Genomic DNA, 19,258 nt, shown 5'->3' on the forward strand with positions numbered 1-19,258 from the left:
GGGGGATAGGGGAGGCTAGGGGACTGTCTAGGGCGGGGTGATAAAATGGACACATATGTAATACCCGTTGTAATACTTTAAGCAATAAAAAAAACAAAAAACAAAAAAAAAACCAAAAAAAAATAAAAAAAAAATAAAGCCCATATACTTTCTACTATACTGATGGCAGATTCTTCCTCGGACAATTCTGGCTGGAGCACCTGAGTTTAGATCCTTTAGAATAGAGTTTCTAAACTGTAGGTTGCAAGTCTTTAAGTGCTTATGAAACAATTTTGTATGTTAGGAACAGAATTTTTTAAGAAATAAAATAGGATAGAAAAGAAAAGATTAGAGTTAATTGCACATGGTGAGGATAAGTATTATTTTGTGAAAAATGTTTCAGTTAAATGTGGGCGGGTGTGGGTATGAGTGTACATGTGTGCACAAATGGACACGCATAGACAAATACTGGGCCAACATGTATTTCCCACCTGGGTCTCAGGCAGACATGCTGGAGAACACGGGTCTGGAAGAGTCTCTGAGGGATGGTGCTGGGAAGGCTGGGGGTGTCTAGAGAGTTCAAGTTCTGTGACACAAAGCTCTCAGAGTGGCAATGTTAACTGAAGAATACCACGCCGAAGACTTCCTGTTCTGAAATGATTTTCTGGTGGGTTATATTCAGATACCAAAAGTATGCTCTTGAACTTTTATCAGCTGTTGCTCAAGTTCTTGTGGGTTAACTTTGCCTCGCTAAGTGCAGTGTTTCTCATCTCCTTTGGCAAAGTATTTATGAAAGCCTCTGAAAATATTTTGAAATGACTTTAGAATGCTGTGTTCAGCATGGTTTTCTGCATTCAACCCGTCTCAATCAGCAGTTGCATGTTTTCCTTTAGGGTTCTTTGGGATAAGCATTTATATTTCAGTGTATAACCAGGTGGGTTTCCTGGAAGAAAGCCTCTTTTTCTTTTTTTCCCCTTTTTTGGGTGACTAACAGTATTCGGTTTTGTAAATCAGCCCACACACAGCACTCTGGGTGCTAGTCACTCAACTTCTTGACAAATGAGGGGCGATGAGGTAAGGCTGAAAGAAAATTGGGCTGTTGAAGCATATTAATTAACCCAGCAGACATTTAAAGCTACATGCAGAGCAAAAGAGCAGAAGCCACCTAGATGTATAACACCAGGAAACGGGTCGTAAATTACGTTTTTCTTTGTGTCAACAGATCACAGTGTAATATTTAAGCACAAGATGACGGAATTCAGACTGCCTGAGTTTGTATTCTGGGACTATCCCTCACTAGCTCTGTGGCCTCGGACAAGTTGGTTCATCTCCCTAATGCTTACTGTTCTCATCTTTAAAATGACGATAATAATACTGTCTGTCCCATAGACGTGGTATGAGGCTTACAATTAGACAGGCACTTGTCTCATAGAAAGTATTCATTAAATGTTATCTATGATCATGGTAACGCCATTACGATGACCATTTGGGAGCCTCTGTAGAAAGACAGAAAAGAATGTAATGCAGAGTGTAAGGATCCAATAATTTGAACTTTATTAGCATGTACCTCCCCATCCTCTCTTCTGTGCTTTTTCAACCCTTTTCCCCCTTTCTCTTGAGCCACACTTCTTCAGCAGAACAGTGTCGGGCTTCTCTAGCAGTGCTCAGTGGCCTCAACACTCCACCGAAGCTGCTCTTGCTAAGGCCACCCATGGCAGCCCGAGGGCCAAATGTCTCGGCCCTCTGAGAGATCTGACATGCCGGGCCTCTCCCTTTGCACAGGCCCTGGGCTCTTGTGCCATCAGCCTCTGACTGCTCCTCCCTCTGCCTACACTCTGGTGTTCCCCTGAGTCCTCTTCTAGTCTCACCCCCAGGCTGAGGCTCACCCAGACTACTCTCAGCCAGTCTCACTTCCCCCCTTTCTCTGATGCCTCACAAATCCTATCTTTGGCTTTGTCTACTCTTCAGCTCTCGATCTGGGTATCCAGTGACTTATCAAATCTCAGTTGTAACCTAGACATAGCACAGGTATTGAAAACCAAACGCCACAAATTGAACTTTCTTTCTCCAAAGGTGCTCCTCCTTTTGTAAACCCTGCCTTGGTTCATGGCACCATCCATCCAGATGGGCAAGCTGAACCCCCCTCCTGCCCCCCCCACCCATATGCAAATCCCACCACACCTTGTGGATATTCTCTCTGTAACAGCTTTCCAGCCGTCTCCTCCTGTCCGTCTCCAGGGTGCTGCCTTGGCCCAGGCTCTTATCTTGCCACTCACTGTCGTAACAGTTTCCTGATTGGTCTTTAACTTTTATACTCCCTGTCTTCTCTCCTACTTGAGTACTAGCAGATTTCATTGCTAGTTTAAATGAATGCATTGCAGTTAATAAAATAAAGCAAGAAACCTCTTACTAAAGGTATGTATATGGGCAAGTTACCAAGCCTCTCTGTGCCTTGGTCTTCCCATGTGTACAATGGGAGTTGTATAAGTTTTTATTTTGAAGGGTTGCTATGAGAAATAAAGGAGCGAGAGTGCATGGAAGGGCCTGGATCTGGGTCTGACTTATGGTACAGGCTTCCTCCAGGCGAGGGCCTCACCCAGGTGAGTTGCTGTTGCTGGACTCTCCTGGCCCAGGTGAGACTTGCTGGCTCTAGTTATATCCTCAGTATGCCGAAGTCTGGCTGTCCCACACATGACCCGAAAGCCCCCAGTCTTTGGCATCGAAAACCATCTTATTAATCCATACATTCAATACCTCTTTCTATGCCTCTATCAGGTAGCTTTTTAGGCAAGAGCCGAAGTAAGCTGTAGAACAAGTATTATAACCAGGAAGAGAGTAAAGAATAACTCTGTAAAGTCAAAGAGAAATGCCTGGCAAAGCTCGTGGAGCCTTGATTTCTGAATGTAGGCAGAAGCCTGTCATCCAAGACGGTAGCTAATGTGCTTATTAGTAGCATCCCCTTGGGGCCAGAAGAGCCTCAGGGGGTTTTTTCAACCAGTCCCCAGGCCTCATGCCAAGCCTGGGGAGGACCCTTCGGGTTGACTCCACCACTTATTCTAGCTTTGAGCGTCCACCACGTGCAGGCTTCTCCACGGGACACTTGCAAGATGCTGGTCCTCACTCCCCAGGAGAAATGTCCAGCTGCTTCAGTGAGCTAAGAGATTCGCCCAACCCCCCACCCCCGCCCCCGCGCGCCCCCCCCCCCCCCCCCCGCCAGACTGTATTAGCTGATGTTTAAAAATAGCTTTCTTTCATTTGAGACACGTTGACTATAAAATGAGAAATTTACCATTCCAGGCTCCCAACGCATCTCAGCCTCGGCCAAAAACTTCCGATCCACGAAGTCAGACAAGCCAGAGGTCCTATGTCCACGCGAGCTTTGTTTCTTCCTAAATGATAAGATTGCGCCGGGGAGGCTTATGCCACTGGCGCTCAAAGCACGTGGTGCATGGCATGTGCGGCTGGGTTTTTCTTTCTTTTTTATTTATTTATCTATTTTGGCGAGCAGCAGCTGTGTCTTCTTTGCTGGCTCGTCTGCCTCAGCGGAAGTTAGTCAGAGGCTGAGAATTTTGAGAGTGGTTCTACTTATAGGGCCATTATAGACTAACACTGGAATTTTTGCACCTTAAAATATATGGTAAATATCGTGCCCCATGCTTCCCTTGAAATAAATTAATGCATAAAGTTGGAAACTTTTCCTACACCCCCTTCCCCCATATACACACTCACACCCACACATGCATACATACACACGGTAATTGCCCTTCTCTCCTTCTTCTGTGGGTCTTTGTTAAAAAAAATGTTGGGAACCTTTCTGAAAAGTAGCTGAAGAGGGACAATAAAAGTCTGTTCAATGTCAACTGCACATCTGACAACATTTAAAGCTCCAGGGTGTTTTACTGAGCTACATATAGCTTCATTCCGGATAGTTTCATGACCGAAAGCTGCTTGATTTCAAGGTCAAGGGGCTCAAGGCCAAGGACAACAGGTGGGCCTAACAGAAAATGAACAGAAGATTGCCCCCTCCCAGGCCCTGCAAGCAGCACGGGCCACTCTGGCTCTTAAAGGGATCAGCCAGGCTGCCTGGCCCGCCAGGGTCTGGCTTTTGTCCTGCGGCTGTCATTTCTGTCATTTCCAGTCATGTGGAGGAGCTACTGGAAAACAAGAAGAATGGTTTCTCTGAAGGCTGCAAGCCTTCCAGCGAACCTGAACACAGTCCTGGTTTTAATCTATCTGGTGGCCATATATCTGGGCATGACTTAACTTGTCTGAAATGGTCAGTCCCAATTTAATGAGAAACATGGGGTGCTGTAAATCCAGGGGGTGGAAACCAAGCAAAGGAAAACTCAGGCCAAATAGTCATGGGCCTGGAATGAGGAAAGGGTGAAGTGTGGTCAGTGTGGTCAGTGCCTTAAATTAGACGAGGGATGGTGGAGAGAAGCCCACTGTGGACTCCTTCGCTTGGTGAATTCCCACTGGGTTTGCTTAGCAAATGTGCTCACCTGCTTCTCAGATCTATTTTATGAAATGCATAAAAAAAGTGAGTCAAATGCAATACATTAAAAGATGTATATGATTCCGATCACTTTCACTGGGGCTCTAGGAGTCTCCCCAGGACCCCCTGAAAGTTTTGCACTGGGTGGGGGTATTCTCCCTGTGTATAGTAGGGGCGGAGGAGACTGGTTTGTCTCCATGAGCTGCCTGCCCCACTCCATCCCTGTGTTTCTCTGCCTTCCTGGCTCTGTGCCTTGGAAACCTGACCCCTTCAGATGGCATCATCTGGTTTCCCTTGGGTTTGGCCAATAAGAGGCACCAGAAAGAGATGAGAGGGCAAGATTAGGGAGAGGCTGGGGTATTTATCCCTTCTACTCCTTCCCTGACCCCCTGGCTCCAACAGTGGCTGCATTCTTATAAGGCAGGGCTCTGCAAACATATTTTTCTTTTTTTCCATTTATCCCCTCTATGCCCTCTCCAGCTGCCCCTGCCCCCCCCCCCCCCCCCCCCGCAATCACCACACTGTTGTCCATGGCCATGAGTTCTCTTTTTTTCTGTTTTGTTCAATGCCCCCACCTCCCCCAATTACACCCCGCCCCCTGCCCCCCGCCCAATCAGAGCTATCTGCCTGCTCTCTATCTATGAGTCTGTCTCTATTTTCCTTGGTAGTTCGGTTTGTTCATTAAATTCCATATATGAGTGAAATCATATGGTATTTATTTACTTTTTGAGAAGGGCCATAGAGTAAAGATTTTAGGCTTCGTGGGTCAACAGGCAAACGCAAGGATATTATGTAGGTACTTATATAGCCATTTAAAAATATAGAAACCATTCTTAGCCTGTGGGCCCTATAAAAGCAGGTGGCAGGCCAGCCTTAGATTGCTGACCCCTCTCTATGGCCACAGTTCCCATTGGGTGGTTTCAGCTTTAGAAAACTGGCTCCACTGACCCCATCTCTCCTCCTTGCCCCCGAGGGGTAGGCCAAGGGGTGTAACAGCTCGGGTCCCTCCCTTAGCCCTGCCCACACCTGTGCTCACTTAACCCTTTTGTGTGCCTTCTGCTTCCTGCCAGGAGTATGACAAATCCATCGAGATGGTCCAGGAAAGGGAAGCAGAGTTTACGGTACTTCATGAGGCTAAATGCTTTTTCTGAGGCCTGGCGATGCCCACAGGCACTGTGGCTGGAGTGGGTCTCATCCTGGAGCATGCAGCATGCTCAATAGAATAAACACTGACTTTCTGGTAGGAAGTCTGCCCATCTTCTGGACAAACAGTATACATTTTGACTTTTGAATTCCTTTCTGTGTTTCTATTTTCAAACTTCCTTGTCCCGGCCCGTTCCTCACCCCATTCAGCCCAGATATGCATAAGATGACCTCTCTTTTTCTCTCCTTCCCTCGAAGAGATAGCAAGAACAGTGTCACCTTCTTGGAACTGAGGGTACCAAAGCGATCCGTGTACTCCAGGAGAGTCTAACCGCACGAAGCTCGGGGAATGGCTTCATAATTACACCCTGTTCCCCAGCTCTGTACCACCAGAAGGTGGAGACCCTACCCTGTGCCAGGTGCAGTGCTGTTCACTGCCAGGTCTAAGGCCAGGTAAGCATAATTGGTGCCTTCCAGGGGCCAGCTCTGGAGGAGAGAAGACTCATAAACATGCTCAGTCACACCAGGGCAACTGCATCTCTCCCACCTAGCGATGTGCGCTGGGAAGTGCGGGCAAGAGCTGCTCCGCCAGCAAGAGGGCGGTCACCCTTTCTCAGGTCCTAACGAGGGAGTCCGGAGAGGCGCTTAGCCAGTCCACCGGCATCACAGGTCTTTCCCGCCTGGCCGTTTGGGTGGTTCTTTGAGACTCAGATTCCCAGCCACTTGGTATGAATCCAGTAGTTGTGTTTGTGGGAAATTGGACTGTGAAATCCAGTGTGGGTCTCCTTATTGAGACTCCTGACAAACCCACGAGCTGTGATCAGGGGGTCTTTGCCAGACCTCAGGGAACCTCCATTGGAAGGCTGGCTGGGACCTTCCGTGACAAGTTCTTAATTGGGCTTGTTAAAACCCAGGTTGCTGGGGGTCCCATCCCCTATGTTGTTGATTCAGTGGATCTAGGTTGGGGCCTGAGAATGTGCATTTCTAACAATTCCTGAGGGATGCTGATGCTCCTGGTCCAGGGGCCACTGTGAGAACCAATGATTTAACACAAGGACAGAGGAGGAGGCTCAAGAGCAGGGACTGTGGAGGGAGCAGTAACGGGAGCAACAGAAGGTTATCACTTGGGGAGTTTAGATGTGAAATTTGAAAAGGGAAGCTTTGGGGGGAAAAGAATTTTATTTAATGAAAATAAGAGAGCAAGTTGTGATGGACGGTATATCTTTGAAAGCCTTTTGTGAGACACCGAGTCATTAGGTTTGAGATGCTGGGCCTGGGAATATGTATTTTTAAAGCTTTCCCAGGTGCTTCTGATACTCAGCTAGGTTGGAGAATCTCTGTCCGCTCCGTACCCAGCAGTGCCTGGCACATAGCAGATGCACAACAAACACTCAGTGAATTGCTACTAATTCCAAGTGGGCGTTGGGAATGCTTTTAGATTCCTAAACCTAGTTGTCCATATCCTTATTTTTTTCATAAAACTCAGTCTTAAACCCCCAGTTGATAAAGGAATAATGTGCTGTCAAGCCCAACTTAGATTCTTCAAACAGAATGCATATTCTCTCAATGTCTAAGAATACAGAAATAAAAACCTGGCTGTCACCAAATATGTTGTGTTAGTCAGAAGGTATAGATGGCTGCAAACGACATCAGAGAAAAACCCCTTTCGTCTTCATCTCTGAGCTCCTCTGCGGCTCCTTCCTGTCTGTGCACGCATGCACGCCACTGCGCGTTCCACATTAGAAAACAACTACAAGCAAACAGCTGTTAGCCAAGCAGCTACATTTCGCCCACATCTTTCTAGAGTTCAACCCACTGCCCCAGGGGTTTTATCTTAAAAAAGAATCTCACTGCTTTAAACACAGGCGAGCCAAAATGTAAATACCTTGCAATTAGTGTGGGCATAAGCTGGCTCGGCTGGGAAAAGACAAGTACCAGTAAAGTGTCACTTGCTGTTTAAAATGCTTATTCCTTTGATTTCATAGGAGATGGGATATGCTGAGCAAATAACTCAGAGAATAATGAATGTTATTTTTACTGTCATTGGAAGAGGCGTAAGGCTATGCGTTTGTGTGTGTTTGCGTAGAGAGCAGGCTCTTTTACTGAATCTTTCACTTGAGGCCTTGGAGTTGGTTCAGTTCTGTTTGGAGCAGAGAAGTAGAGGCTATAGACCTGAGCTGGGGGTCTTGGGCTCCGGACCTGGGTCGAGCGAGGACTTTACTTACCTCAGTTTTCTGAAGGAGTTTTATGAAATGAAGAAATGGGGACAGACTCACTCAGAGTCTTTTCAGCTATGATTTTCTCACGCTCTTTGACAATTGGCATAGTGCAGATGTTAACGGGTAAGCCTGAAGAGCAAGGGTATTGAATGAATCACGTATATTCCAAGACATTTGTACCCCAGAGCAAGAGAAAAGAGGCCTTCAGGAAGCATGAACTGCCTCCTATAGTTTAAAGTTCCTAATAAGCCAGAGAGATTTTAAGATTTGAAGCTGTGGAGGGGAAGAGAGATGGTGGAGAAAAAAGAAAAGGGGTTTTGCTCGAAGCCAGAGAGAGTGAGTCCTAGGTTGATGGCCAACACAATCCACCAGTGTAGCGGGAGGGGAATGGGCTTATGTTAGGGCAAGAGGAATTGCTTACCAATGAAATGAGATGTTACACAATTTATGAAGATCCTCTGGGGTTACTATCCGAGTCCACCTTCATTCGCTACTTTGCTATGATGGTTTAGAAAAGCCTAGTTCTCAGCCTTGGTAATGCAAAAATTGAGAAAAAGTAAGCACCTGCACGTTTAAGTCCACGAGTTGAGAAATTTGTTCCATTGTGATAATCTGGAATTTGGTTTGATATTTCATCACGTCAAAGAGTCTGATTCTTACTAAAAGTGCTTTAGCAGGAGTGAGGATGGATTTGTAAGTAGAAAGAGACCCACCTTGATGGGGGAGTACCACTTCGGGGGCGAGGAAGGCCGCCGCATGTTGTTGTTGAGATTTCGAGGCTCAGGGAACTCGTACTCCTGCTCTGGCATTTTGACTCTCGCATTCTTTGCCTTTTCCAACTTAGCACCTTCTTCTGTGGAGCCCTTTTCTCCCCAACGGACCTGAATTAAATAACATAGAAAAAACCAAAATGACAAAATAAAATATGATGCCCCAGAGAATGGGGATCACAAATACATACATGATAGGCAGCGCAGGTGCTCCCCCCTCCTCAATTCCTTTGGGCTTTGAGGGCCGGGGAAGAGGGAGGTGTGGGAAAGGGGAAGGGCGAGGCTGAAGGAGCGGAGAGAGCAAACCACGTGGATGGATATTGAGGTGTGGAACTGTCCAGGCCGTGGGGACAGCAGGTGCAAAGGCTTTGCAGGCGCAGGCACGGACGTGGATTTTATTCCAGGGAGAGAAGAAACCACTGGGGGTTTGAGCAGATGAGCGAACTGCTTCAACTCATGGTGGACAAGATATGGGGTGCACAGTTAAAAGGCTGTGCCTTCCATTTCTCCATCTAATGCCTCACAATTTACATCCCTACCAGATCCCAAGTATGAGTTTCCATCAGTTTGCTTGGGTTTTCCATCAGTGAGTAGTCAGCACATAGATATGAGTACAGCAGTCCTCCCTTATCCCTGGGAGATGCGTTCCAAGTGGATGCCTGAAACTATGAATAGTACCGAACCCTATATATACTACCAACTTTCCTATACACACATACCTATGCTAGAGTTTAATTTAGAAATTAGGCACAGTAAGAGATTAACAATGATAACCACTAATAAAATACAACAATATAACAATATACCATTATGAAAGTTATCTTTCTCAGGAAACTAGCATGAATTTCTTTTTCCTTCTTCACAAATTTCATGGATTGAAGATTTGTTCTCATTCTAGATCTTAGCAACCTCCACATATGATTTTTTTTTTCTTTCTTGGTAAGTCTAGAATTTTCACCTTTTTACTCAAAGGTAACATTTTATGGCTTCTCTTCGGCAGGTGCAACCTGCCAGCATCACTGTTTTGGGCTTTGGGGCCACTATGAAGTAAAACCGGTTACCTGAACACCAGCACTGCAACGCCTCGCCAGATGGCCTGATAACTAGGAGGGCTACTAACTGACTAACCGGGGATGAGGCGCATCTACAGTGTGGATACATGGGATAAAGGGGTGATTCACGTCCTAGGAGGGAGGAGCGGGATGGTTCGAGATTTCATCATACTACTCAGATTGGCGTGTAACTTAAAATTTAAGAACTGTTTACTTCTGGAATTTTTGGACCATGGCTGACTGCAGGTAACTGAAATTGTGGAAAGCGAAACCACAGATAAGGGGGGAAGGGACTACTGTACATTAAGCTGTTCTCTTACCTCCATCCTTTTAATGCCTCCAACACCTCGCCCACCGTAATAAGAGGCATCCACCGTAGGCCACTTTTTCTTAGGCAGACCATCATCATCTTCCTCCTGCAGAGAGAGTGTGGACATGAAGGAAGCAGAGCACACGCTGTAGGTATATGTCCACGGTGGCAACATGGACAAAAGGAGACTGTCTGGGTGAGATGATAAAATAAAAACAGAAACCTCCAATAACAAAGTAATTCACAGTATTTCCCCCCATGATATAGTTTCAGAAGGCTTGTGATGTCAAACCAGGAACCTTAGCCATCTTACATATATGGTTAAACTTTACAGCTGGAGGCGGATATGTGTGTGTCTGTTTGTCATCTATGAAATAGAACTTCCCTGGCCTAGTGCCATTTTCCAAAGGAGAACCTAAAATTTTATCATCCAAAACTGAACATAGCAGCACCAAGAACACAAGAAACTCCAATAATAAAGCTGCTTTACTCAATAGGAAACAGAAATGGCTTGATGAGTCTCCTGAATTTTTAAATGACAGGGGGACAACCAGGAGAGATCACCTAATTGAGCCTTTCCATCACCCAGAAGAGGACAGTCGGATTCAGAGATATGAAGACATCAATGGAACTCAAGTTCCAGTCAGATTTCCTGATGCCTTGTCCCAGGATCTTTCCCCCACACTTGCACAGCCAGCTGCCCTCACTCTCATCTCTTCCTTCCTTGCCTAGAGGACTTGCTGTCCCTCGATTTCTGGGCTGTGCCTGAGTGAGGAGGCAGGGCCAGCCTCCTGCGCATGTGCAGGGACCCGTGTTTCCACAACAGGAAATGCCAACACTTAAATCAGCTCCACGTGCTCCTGATCCACTAAGCCTGCCGTTTAATCCCCTGACCCGAGCTTGCCTGCCAAAGTCAAACAGCAGCAGAAGACAACACAAAGACCCAAGCTTTGACCAATGAGGGAGTTGGAATTTCCCTGCAGTTACCATGGCTCTGTTTATACATTCTAGAGACTGGAGGGTTTTGCAATCTTCGGATGAGAAGGGAATCTTTGATGTGTCTTTGGCCAAAAGTTGGTGGATTAAAATCACAGTGCCCAGCAATTCCACTAGGAAAACCGGCCGCACCCGGGGTGACCCTCACATCTAATGAAGTACAAGGGCTCTTGGCAAGGTGCCCTCACACTGCTCTTCAAGGATGTAGCAGGGAGGGGAAACCGCCAGTGTAGAAATACTCTATGATTATTGGATGACAGATGGATAAGCTGATTTGCTTTGTCTGAGCAAAGCAGTAGGAATCAGGGGTTGGTGGGCAGTCGGCAGAAGATGAGTAGGAAAGAGTGGAACTGAGCTACCAGTACCCACCTGAGGTGATGGCTGAGACCCTCAGCAGCCGGAATGACAGTGATGCTACAGAAGAGGCTGCTTAATATTCTGTCAGGAGTTATTCATTGGCTGCACTGTGCTGCAACCACATACGTTTAATCCTTCAGCAAAAGTCCCTATGCAGATGGCCTTGTGCCAGCGGTGCCTTTGGGGGAGTGTGGAAATCGAGTTTGTTAGGTGGTGTCCAGCAAATGAAGAAGGGGAGTTATCAGAGGAGAGGCAAGAAGTAGGAGTTAGTGGTGCCTGGAGAAGCCACAGAGCTTGGGGAGGGCTGGTTTCCCATCAGGGGAAGTTATGTTTAAATCTTAAAGGATGTGGCGGCCCCAGACATCCAGTTGGCTGATGTTCGGGTCACACTTCTCAGATGGTAGAGGACCATCTGCTTGTCCTCAGGCAGACCTGGGCATGTCCTCAGTCAGTCCTGCTCTAGAAAGAAATAGCTGTAGACTCTGAGGTCAGATGCACACATTGGGTTAGCCCCAAATTGGCTTAGTCCCATGCTGCCCTCAGACACTGAACTTTTCTGTCTTTCCAATCATGTCAGGCTTTTGTATGGCTCCATGCCCTGGACAACACCACAGTCTTGATGTGCACAGCTCCCCCTGGAGTTGTGCATATAGATGGTGGCCCTCTTAGACTCAAGCTACAAGTTCTTTAACATTCCTGCTTCTCTGATATCTAGATGGCCAGCTTGACCCAAATAGGCTCTCAAACCCTGATTCACTGCAGGTGCCAGAGGGAACTATCTATGGAAAGGAAAATGTAACAGAAACAGAATCGAGCCCAAGGAAATAGTTTTAAATCAGCCTTTGAATCCATTTAAATTTCGATGAACCATAACCCATCTTAAATCCTTGTGATAAGCCCTGACAGTGCCAAATAAGAACCTCTATTTGTCCATTCCATCTTTCACTCACCTGGCCACTGTGGCTGAGCCCCCTCAGCCAGTGCAGTGTGATATTTTGAGAAAAATAAGGCGGATACAGCTGTCAACACGATTGTTCACATTTATAGAGGAGTAAGTTTTGTGAGGTGATGACATGAAGTATGTAAAGGTCAAAGGCCCCAGGAACTCCCAGGCCCAGGAGGCTCTGAAGGGCTGAACCTAAAGTAGAACTGGCTGCTTATGTCATCTGAAGTCTTTGGGGATAAGCCAGAGAAGTCATCCTCGATGTCAGTCTTGGAGATGAATTCCTAGGAGTGAACTGAAAAAATCCAGCAACCCCTTTGTTTGCAAATATAAAAATTCCAAATGACCTAAGATTTCCTTGTTCGGAGCTGTAGAACATGTCATGGCACCAACATACCCTTCACATACACACCATGACTAAGGGTGATGCAAGGATTTTCTTGTATTCTTCAATAAAAAATATAGTGTATTCATTTTTTTAGAAGCATTGTGCTTTTTTTAACTACTGAAATATTGAATACTGAATTCTGGGCCTGTTCTAGTACTCCTGTTTGGCATGTGCACATGTGTGTGCGTGTGTGAGTGTGTATCGGTGTGCAGTTGATGTCCACCGGCAGTAGATTAGCCCTTCACTCCTCCAGAAGGGGAGGCTACTCTGGCTGTCTGGGTAGACATAGCTGTGAGGGACCACAGGACTGCTAGTTGATCCTAGACAACATGTATAATTTTCCCATCACTTAGTTATTTACATCTAAAAAATTCTTGCCTCGGAGAAATTGTTGGGATCAGTAAGCGTGATAACAAACCTAAAAATAAGTTCATCATTCAAAGGCAGGTGCTTGTTGTTAACTGGATGCCCATCCAGTGTCAATGCCTTCAATACACATCCCCCTCCCTCTCACACAGTCAGAAAATCCACAGAACTACTTAGAACGGAACCAGCCGCTGAAGTGCTCTATTATTGGTTTCTCCCATAAACTGTCAATTATTGGGAATAACTAGAAACTCAGTGAGGAAACCTCACTCTGCTGCCAATTAGAGCAGAAATGCCCCTCTCAGTTGTTAAAATGGAGTTTCATTGCTTTTGCTGAGATCTTGACATTTCAATTAATTTTTCTTTGACCCTCTCTTTATACAGAAGTATCACTGTTAGTTGCATGGAATCTCAAAAAGTCATGGCTTTTTATGTTGTGCATACTGATGTTCCTTATTAAAGAGAAGCACTGTGGAGCGCATTATAAAGTTGTGTTCATTCTTAAAGTTCATTATTTAAATATATATTTGTCTCTTGGGATACGATGCTAATAGATCTGATGAAAGTTGGGATAACAGATCCTTGACTTGCTGATATATGGATGGCAGAGAGTGACTTCATATGGCTAGTAATTGAGTGTTAGACTACAGGCTAAGCTCCCTGGGGATAAATCAAGGATTAATTAGATATAGATCTTCATCTTTAACTAGCTAATGATCTTAAACATTGATGCAGAAGGAAGAGTTAATGAAACACCCTGGGAATGCAGAAAAGGGAGAAATAAGAAATGAATTGTGACAGAAGGAATTAAAGTGTGGTTTCAGAGATAGTAGCACATGAGCTGTGCCTGAAAGGCTGGTGGGATTTGAACACAGGGGCTGGAGTGGAGAAGGTTGTCTGGGTTCTGACTATGATTTTCAGGGCATTGTGTAAAATCCTCTGTGTGGGCTACGCTATATTCTCTGTTTTTATGGGATTTCTTTATTATTATTTCTGCCAAAACACATTAGGTGGGAGATTAGGGCTGCTTAACGCCCAGGGCCAAGGGACTCTCATGGCCAAGATGCATGCTAAGGTCATCAGCTCCGCCTGCAGCCCGCTCGCCAGCACGGAAACTCGCTTAGGTCCGGCACAGCCCTTTAAACCTCCGGCATCCCGAGGTTGTCTTTCTGTGTCAGAAACCAGGTCTGCCTTGTTCAGGTGAGACTTGTCTAAGAATAGTAGATGAAACTGGAAAAACTCAATTACTTCTCTTGCTTTCAGTTATTCTTTCTTGGTATTTTTCGGGTTCGAGCCCCACTCCCCCTCCAAAATGGTAGTTCATTCTACACATACTTATTAAACAGTTCTGTGTGTGCAGTCCTTTGCTAGATGATGGAGTCTGGGATCAGCCATACTCCACAGTCTTACACCTAAGTCTCCTGGCATATTTTGGCCACAGTAGCTGCCACATCACCTTCCAAAGACAAATGTAGAGCCAGCACCAGAGGAAAGGGCAACGACTCCTCTAATTGAAAATAATGAGGGGAGGGAACAGGGCAAACAGACCAACCTCATCAAGAGAGTGTTGTGACCTATTTTTCTTTGGAAGTACAAGAGACAGCTGCACACAGCAGAAGCGCTGCCAAACTGGAACTTGCGGGAACTAACCACCGTGCTTTCTCTTGAAGGATTAGGAAAAGGCTTTTGTGGATGTAAAGAGGGTGTTATTTTTCCCCTCCCTCCTCTTTGCACGGCAATGTAATTTCCTCCCCTGATTTCTGGGCAGGAAGTTAGCATTCCAACAAGATGTGCTTTAATTGATGGCAGCTATTAAATCCCTTGGCTTACATGCATATGGTTCAGGATATAAGAGCCACATGGAATTTTAAATGCAATCACGATTCTTTCTGTATGTAGGAAACTTGAAAAAGACATTGGGAGGAGGAATGGTGAGGGGGTGGTGCATGGTTTGCACACAACAGACCTTAGGGATTAAGGACCATGAACTAGAAACCTCATCATTAAAGCCTTTGGTCCCCCTGGGTTTTCAGACCTGTACCCTGGTTTATAAGTTGGTGAGCATTGCTTCCAGGCTGGCCAGCTCTCCCGGAAGTGATCAGAGGACCAGGAAAGCCACTGGCCGGGCACTCCTGCCCCCTCTCCCCCAATATGCTCCTTCTCACCATCAGCCTTCAATGCCTCCACTCTATTCTACCCCAGGCAAACTGCTCACTGGCCAACTTATGGTGGAGCCTAAGATATTTTTTCTTCCTTCAAATGATGAGGATTTGAGAGTATGGCCAGGATATTAGCATATCCCCTTCCAAAATATTTTCATTACTTCCTGGCAAATCTTTAGGTAACATTGTTTTAAATTAAAGAACAGGCGGTTCCTAGAATCACTGATTTTCCCTCATCTGCACACATAAAGCATAAGTCTCTGCAGGGAGAAGAGATCCCTAAAGTGTCTCTTTTAGAGGAAAAATAGTTGTATTGATAAAAACGTTTCTGTTTGCATCTCAAATTTGATCTGTGCAAGGAGAAACCTTCCCAAGCCTCTGTCTGTGACTGCCAGTTTAGTTCATTCATCTTCATCTTTGGTTGGGAAAGAGCCGAAGACCTCCCTGCCTGCTGCTTCACATGCACTGGGAGCCTGGGCCTGACTTAGCTCTGCTTTGCCTTGACTTAGTGCTTTGCCGTCTCTGTGCCTTGCTTTCCACCCTACTCCCACACCCTGCCCGGCTGGCTACACCCGGCTCTGGCCACTCACCTCACTTTCCTCAGCAGGAGGTGGAGGCATCTCCTTGATAATCTGAAAAGAAAAAATAAAGAACAAGTCAGTGGAAATCTCCAGCCACCTGCTCTTCAAGAGGCCTGCTCTCAAGAGGTGTCTGGGTAGTGTGGCCATAATTGCCATTGAAGCATGCCCAAGCAAGGCAGGCTTAATCAGTGCCATGATGTGTTTTTGTGGGCAGAGTAGCTCAGTTAGTGAAAGTATGGTCTAGGCCAGTGATGGTGAACCTATGACATGTGTGTCAGAGGTGACATGCGAACTCATTTTTTGGGTTGATTTTTCTTTGTTAAATGGCATTTAAATATAGAAAATAAATATCAAAAATATAAGTCTTTGTTTTACTATGGTTGCAAATATAAAAAAATTTCTATATGTGACACGGCACCAGAGTTAAGATAGGGTTTTTCAAAATGCTGACACGCCAAGCTCAAAAGGTTCGCCATCACTGGTCTAGGCTGAGGGTTCTATTCATAATGGTGTTTTGTTGTAGTTTTGTGTAAAGGAAAAAATGTTTCATAGATAACAGTTCCATCTCTTATCACAGGTAGCTATCGTGCAAATTTATTCACTCGTTAATCCATCCAGTCATTCATGCATGAAATCATTTACCCATCCATTCAAACAGCTACATATTTAACAAACCATTGTACACGACAGAGGTTAAGATGGTGCTGCAGAGAGGAGTCAGGTACGGACCACACGAGCTGTTTTTAGTTCTGTTAACTGTCACTGGTCCCAAGGAGTACCCATCCAGGGAGGGTGTAGGGTGTGAATGTCAGGCAGATGGATTCCCAACAGTGGGCAGCAAAGAAGGGGTAGCCATGGATTTTTTCAGGGCCCTGAACTTAAAAGGGTACAAAGGTTTACATAGCAATATTATAAGATTGTATTTTGCAGTTTCCCTGTCACTGGGGCTGAAGAGAGACATGTGGACACTCTGGGCAGGCAGCAATTGGGGGCCCCTTCCATCCAATGAGAGGATGAGTGACACATGGGAGGACAGGGAAGGAGGACAGCTGGGTGGCAGTAAGCGATCTCTCCTTACTCGTGTCCCCAACTTGCACACCCCCTTCACAAAAGAAAAGCCCTTGCAGGTCATTAGTCTCTTACAAGGCAGTTTGGTCATCATCACGATGACTCTACCATGTCCTCTGGTAGCTCCCTCTTCTCATCTCAAGCTTATTAATGGAATTTTGGGCCAGCTACATACAAGGCAGTCCTTTTCCTTAAGGAATTCTGGTAAATACAAAGCTCATTATATATCTTTTAATGTTTTAGTGCCAGGGCTGGTGTGGACCACTTGTGGATGGGTGCTTGGGCACTGCCCACCGGACCAGTTCCTTGATCCAGTTGGAGAGCTCTCCTAGCTGCAGAGCAGACTGCACACTAGGCATCGAGCTCTTGCCTACTAAGCACACATCTCCTCTGACTTAACGAGTATTCTGGGATCTCATTTGGGCTCTGATTCCCACTGTTATCATCCGGGCTACCATTATCTGTCATGTCATCTCTCTATGTTGAGACAGGCTACTGGCTTGAGGCTCTATTAACACCAGCCTGGGGATTGAGACTCCACTCATTGAAAAGGACAGCATTCAATTAATTAAGGACAGCAGAGGTTAAAGTCTCCAGGGGTTTCAAACCATCATTTCATCTGCCTCCACTTCCTGGCCATTGTGGGAAGCCTGCTGAAGGTCTCTGGAAAGCATGAAGCCATGATTTTGCTCACCCACTCAACTAAGAAAATCTCTGGGGAGGGCCATTCCTGCCCAGAGCTGATTTCCCATCATCCCAGAGGCACTGATGATTTAAAAACAGGAAATGCCTGGGAATGGGAGGGAGGGTGGGAGGCTGGGGACAGCCATCTAGAATGTGTCTTTCCTCTTTGGGCAGGGTTAGGGAGGGGAGTGAGAGGGGGCAGGATATTTGGTAAGACAGACAGATGATGACAGGGTGCTGTGGCAATGTGCATGGGAAGGACCGTGGGTATCTGGAGGTTGGGTGCAGAGCAGCTGAGCTTCTGTCTTGACAGCGCTACCAGCTTCCTCCCTCACTGCATGGCAACACAGACCTGCCCTTCTCTCACTGAGGATTTGACAAGTCCTTGAACCTCCCTGAGCTCCACTGTCCTCATCTGTCAAACCTTAACCTGGCAGGAATCGAGTCATGATGAGCAATCATACTTGTAAAACACCTGGTATACAGTGGGTGCTCAATTGATGGCGCAGACTGTTATTATTATTCTCCTTTTCCTTTCTTGCCGTCTCTGTATCTTGTCTTTATTGCATCTTTAACAAAGGTTTCACTTAACCCCTGTGTGAACTATGGCTATGTATGGTCGTTTCCAGATGGAGCAGCCTAGAGGCCAGAGCTTCATAAATGAGCGACAGGAGGCTGGTGTTCAGGCAGCGGCCAGGGGCTACAGGAGGTCAGCAGCAGCATGTTTCACCACACGTGTGTGGGCACAGGCCATCAGCGGGGGAGGGCCGCAGCAAGTGGCCCACCATTCCAGCCAAACCATTCAAACCGTGTCCCAAGGGGAAACCAAAAGACAGTGCCCAAATACTCAATTTAGTATTAATCAAAGGTGGACTACTTCACAATCCAGATTTCATGCTGACATGCCGTAAACTGGGCACCTGAGCTTCTGGAAAAATGCCACCATGTTCAGGTAAACAGGATTTAGGCACCTCCAATGTGGTCTCATTGGTGGAGTGTCTGACTATATACAGTAGGAAAGAGAAAGAAGTCTTCCTAATTTCCTAGTGCTTCAAAGCACCCCTCCAACTACCCGCCCCCCCCATCACCAGCCTTTCACTGGGCTCAGAGAGCAGCTCGCCCATAGGATGGCAGGGGAGTGTTTCAAAGTGTGATCTAGACAGGCTTAGTTGAAGTCATGAGATGATTTTTCCAAGCCTTGAAACTGAGTAGACTGTCTCCAAATGAGCCAAAATCTCCTGCCAAGACCAGCATATGGGCCACCCAAAGAAGTGACCTAAGCACAGGGACATGTCAGCCTTCTCCACCACCCCCCCCCCCCCCCCCCCGGTTCAGAGTGCATGTCGCCTGAAGGAGCAGGTGGGCAGCTATTGAATCAGCGCCGCTGCCTCCTTGCTGTGCAGTGGCCCAGGGCTTACGGGATAAAATGCTAACTGCCCCACCCCCATAGGCCTGCATGATGTGGCCCTACCACCTGTCTACCTGACTCCTCTCCACTCTCCCCTGAACTTCAGCCTCCGGGTCACCTTCTTGTTCCTTCCATGCACCCTGCTGATTCTCACTTGCAGCATCTGCCTAAATGCTTGCTATCCCTTCCTGCTTTATCGCACCCCTGTACATACCCCCTTTAACACCTATCCATTCAGCAGATCACCAATAAGTACACCTCCCCAGGAAGTCTGGACCTCACAGAACAGGCAAGTTCCTGTTCATGGGGTCTCAGGTAACCCGATGGTTTTTTAATA

General features: G+C 46.3%; 1 protein-coding gene across 1 annotated transcript in view; it reads right to left on the reverse strand.

Annotated features, from left to right (window-relative positions):
* Window positions 1-19,258, reverse strand: part of ANTXR1 (ANTXR cell adhesion molecule 1) — a gene marked incomplete at its 3' end in the record, with an annotated part of 176,233 nt that overhangs the window by 9,289 nt on the left and 147,686 nt on the right. The window contains exons 14-16 of the mRNA XM_081101550.1: window positions 15,771-15,812; window positions 9,979-10,074; window positions 8,550-8,717 (exon numbers count right to left, since the gene is read on the reverse strand). Of these exons, the coding sequence (XP_080957676.1) occupies window positions 8,550-8,717; window positions 9,979-10,074; window positions 15,771-15,812 (306 nt within the window). The remainder of the gene's footprint in view (window positions 1-8,549; window positions 8,718-9,978; window positions 10,075-15,770; window positions 15,813-19,258) is intronic.

Source organism: Myotis nattereri (assembly GCF_964212035.1).
Source record: "Myotis nattereri genome assembly, chromosome: 10".
Classification (NCBI taxonomy): domain Eukaryota; kingdom Metazoa; phylum Chordata; class Mammalia; order Chiroptera; family Vespertilionidae; genus Myotis; species Myotis nattereri.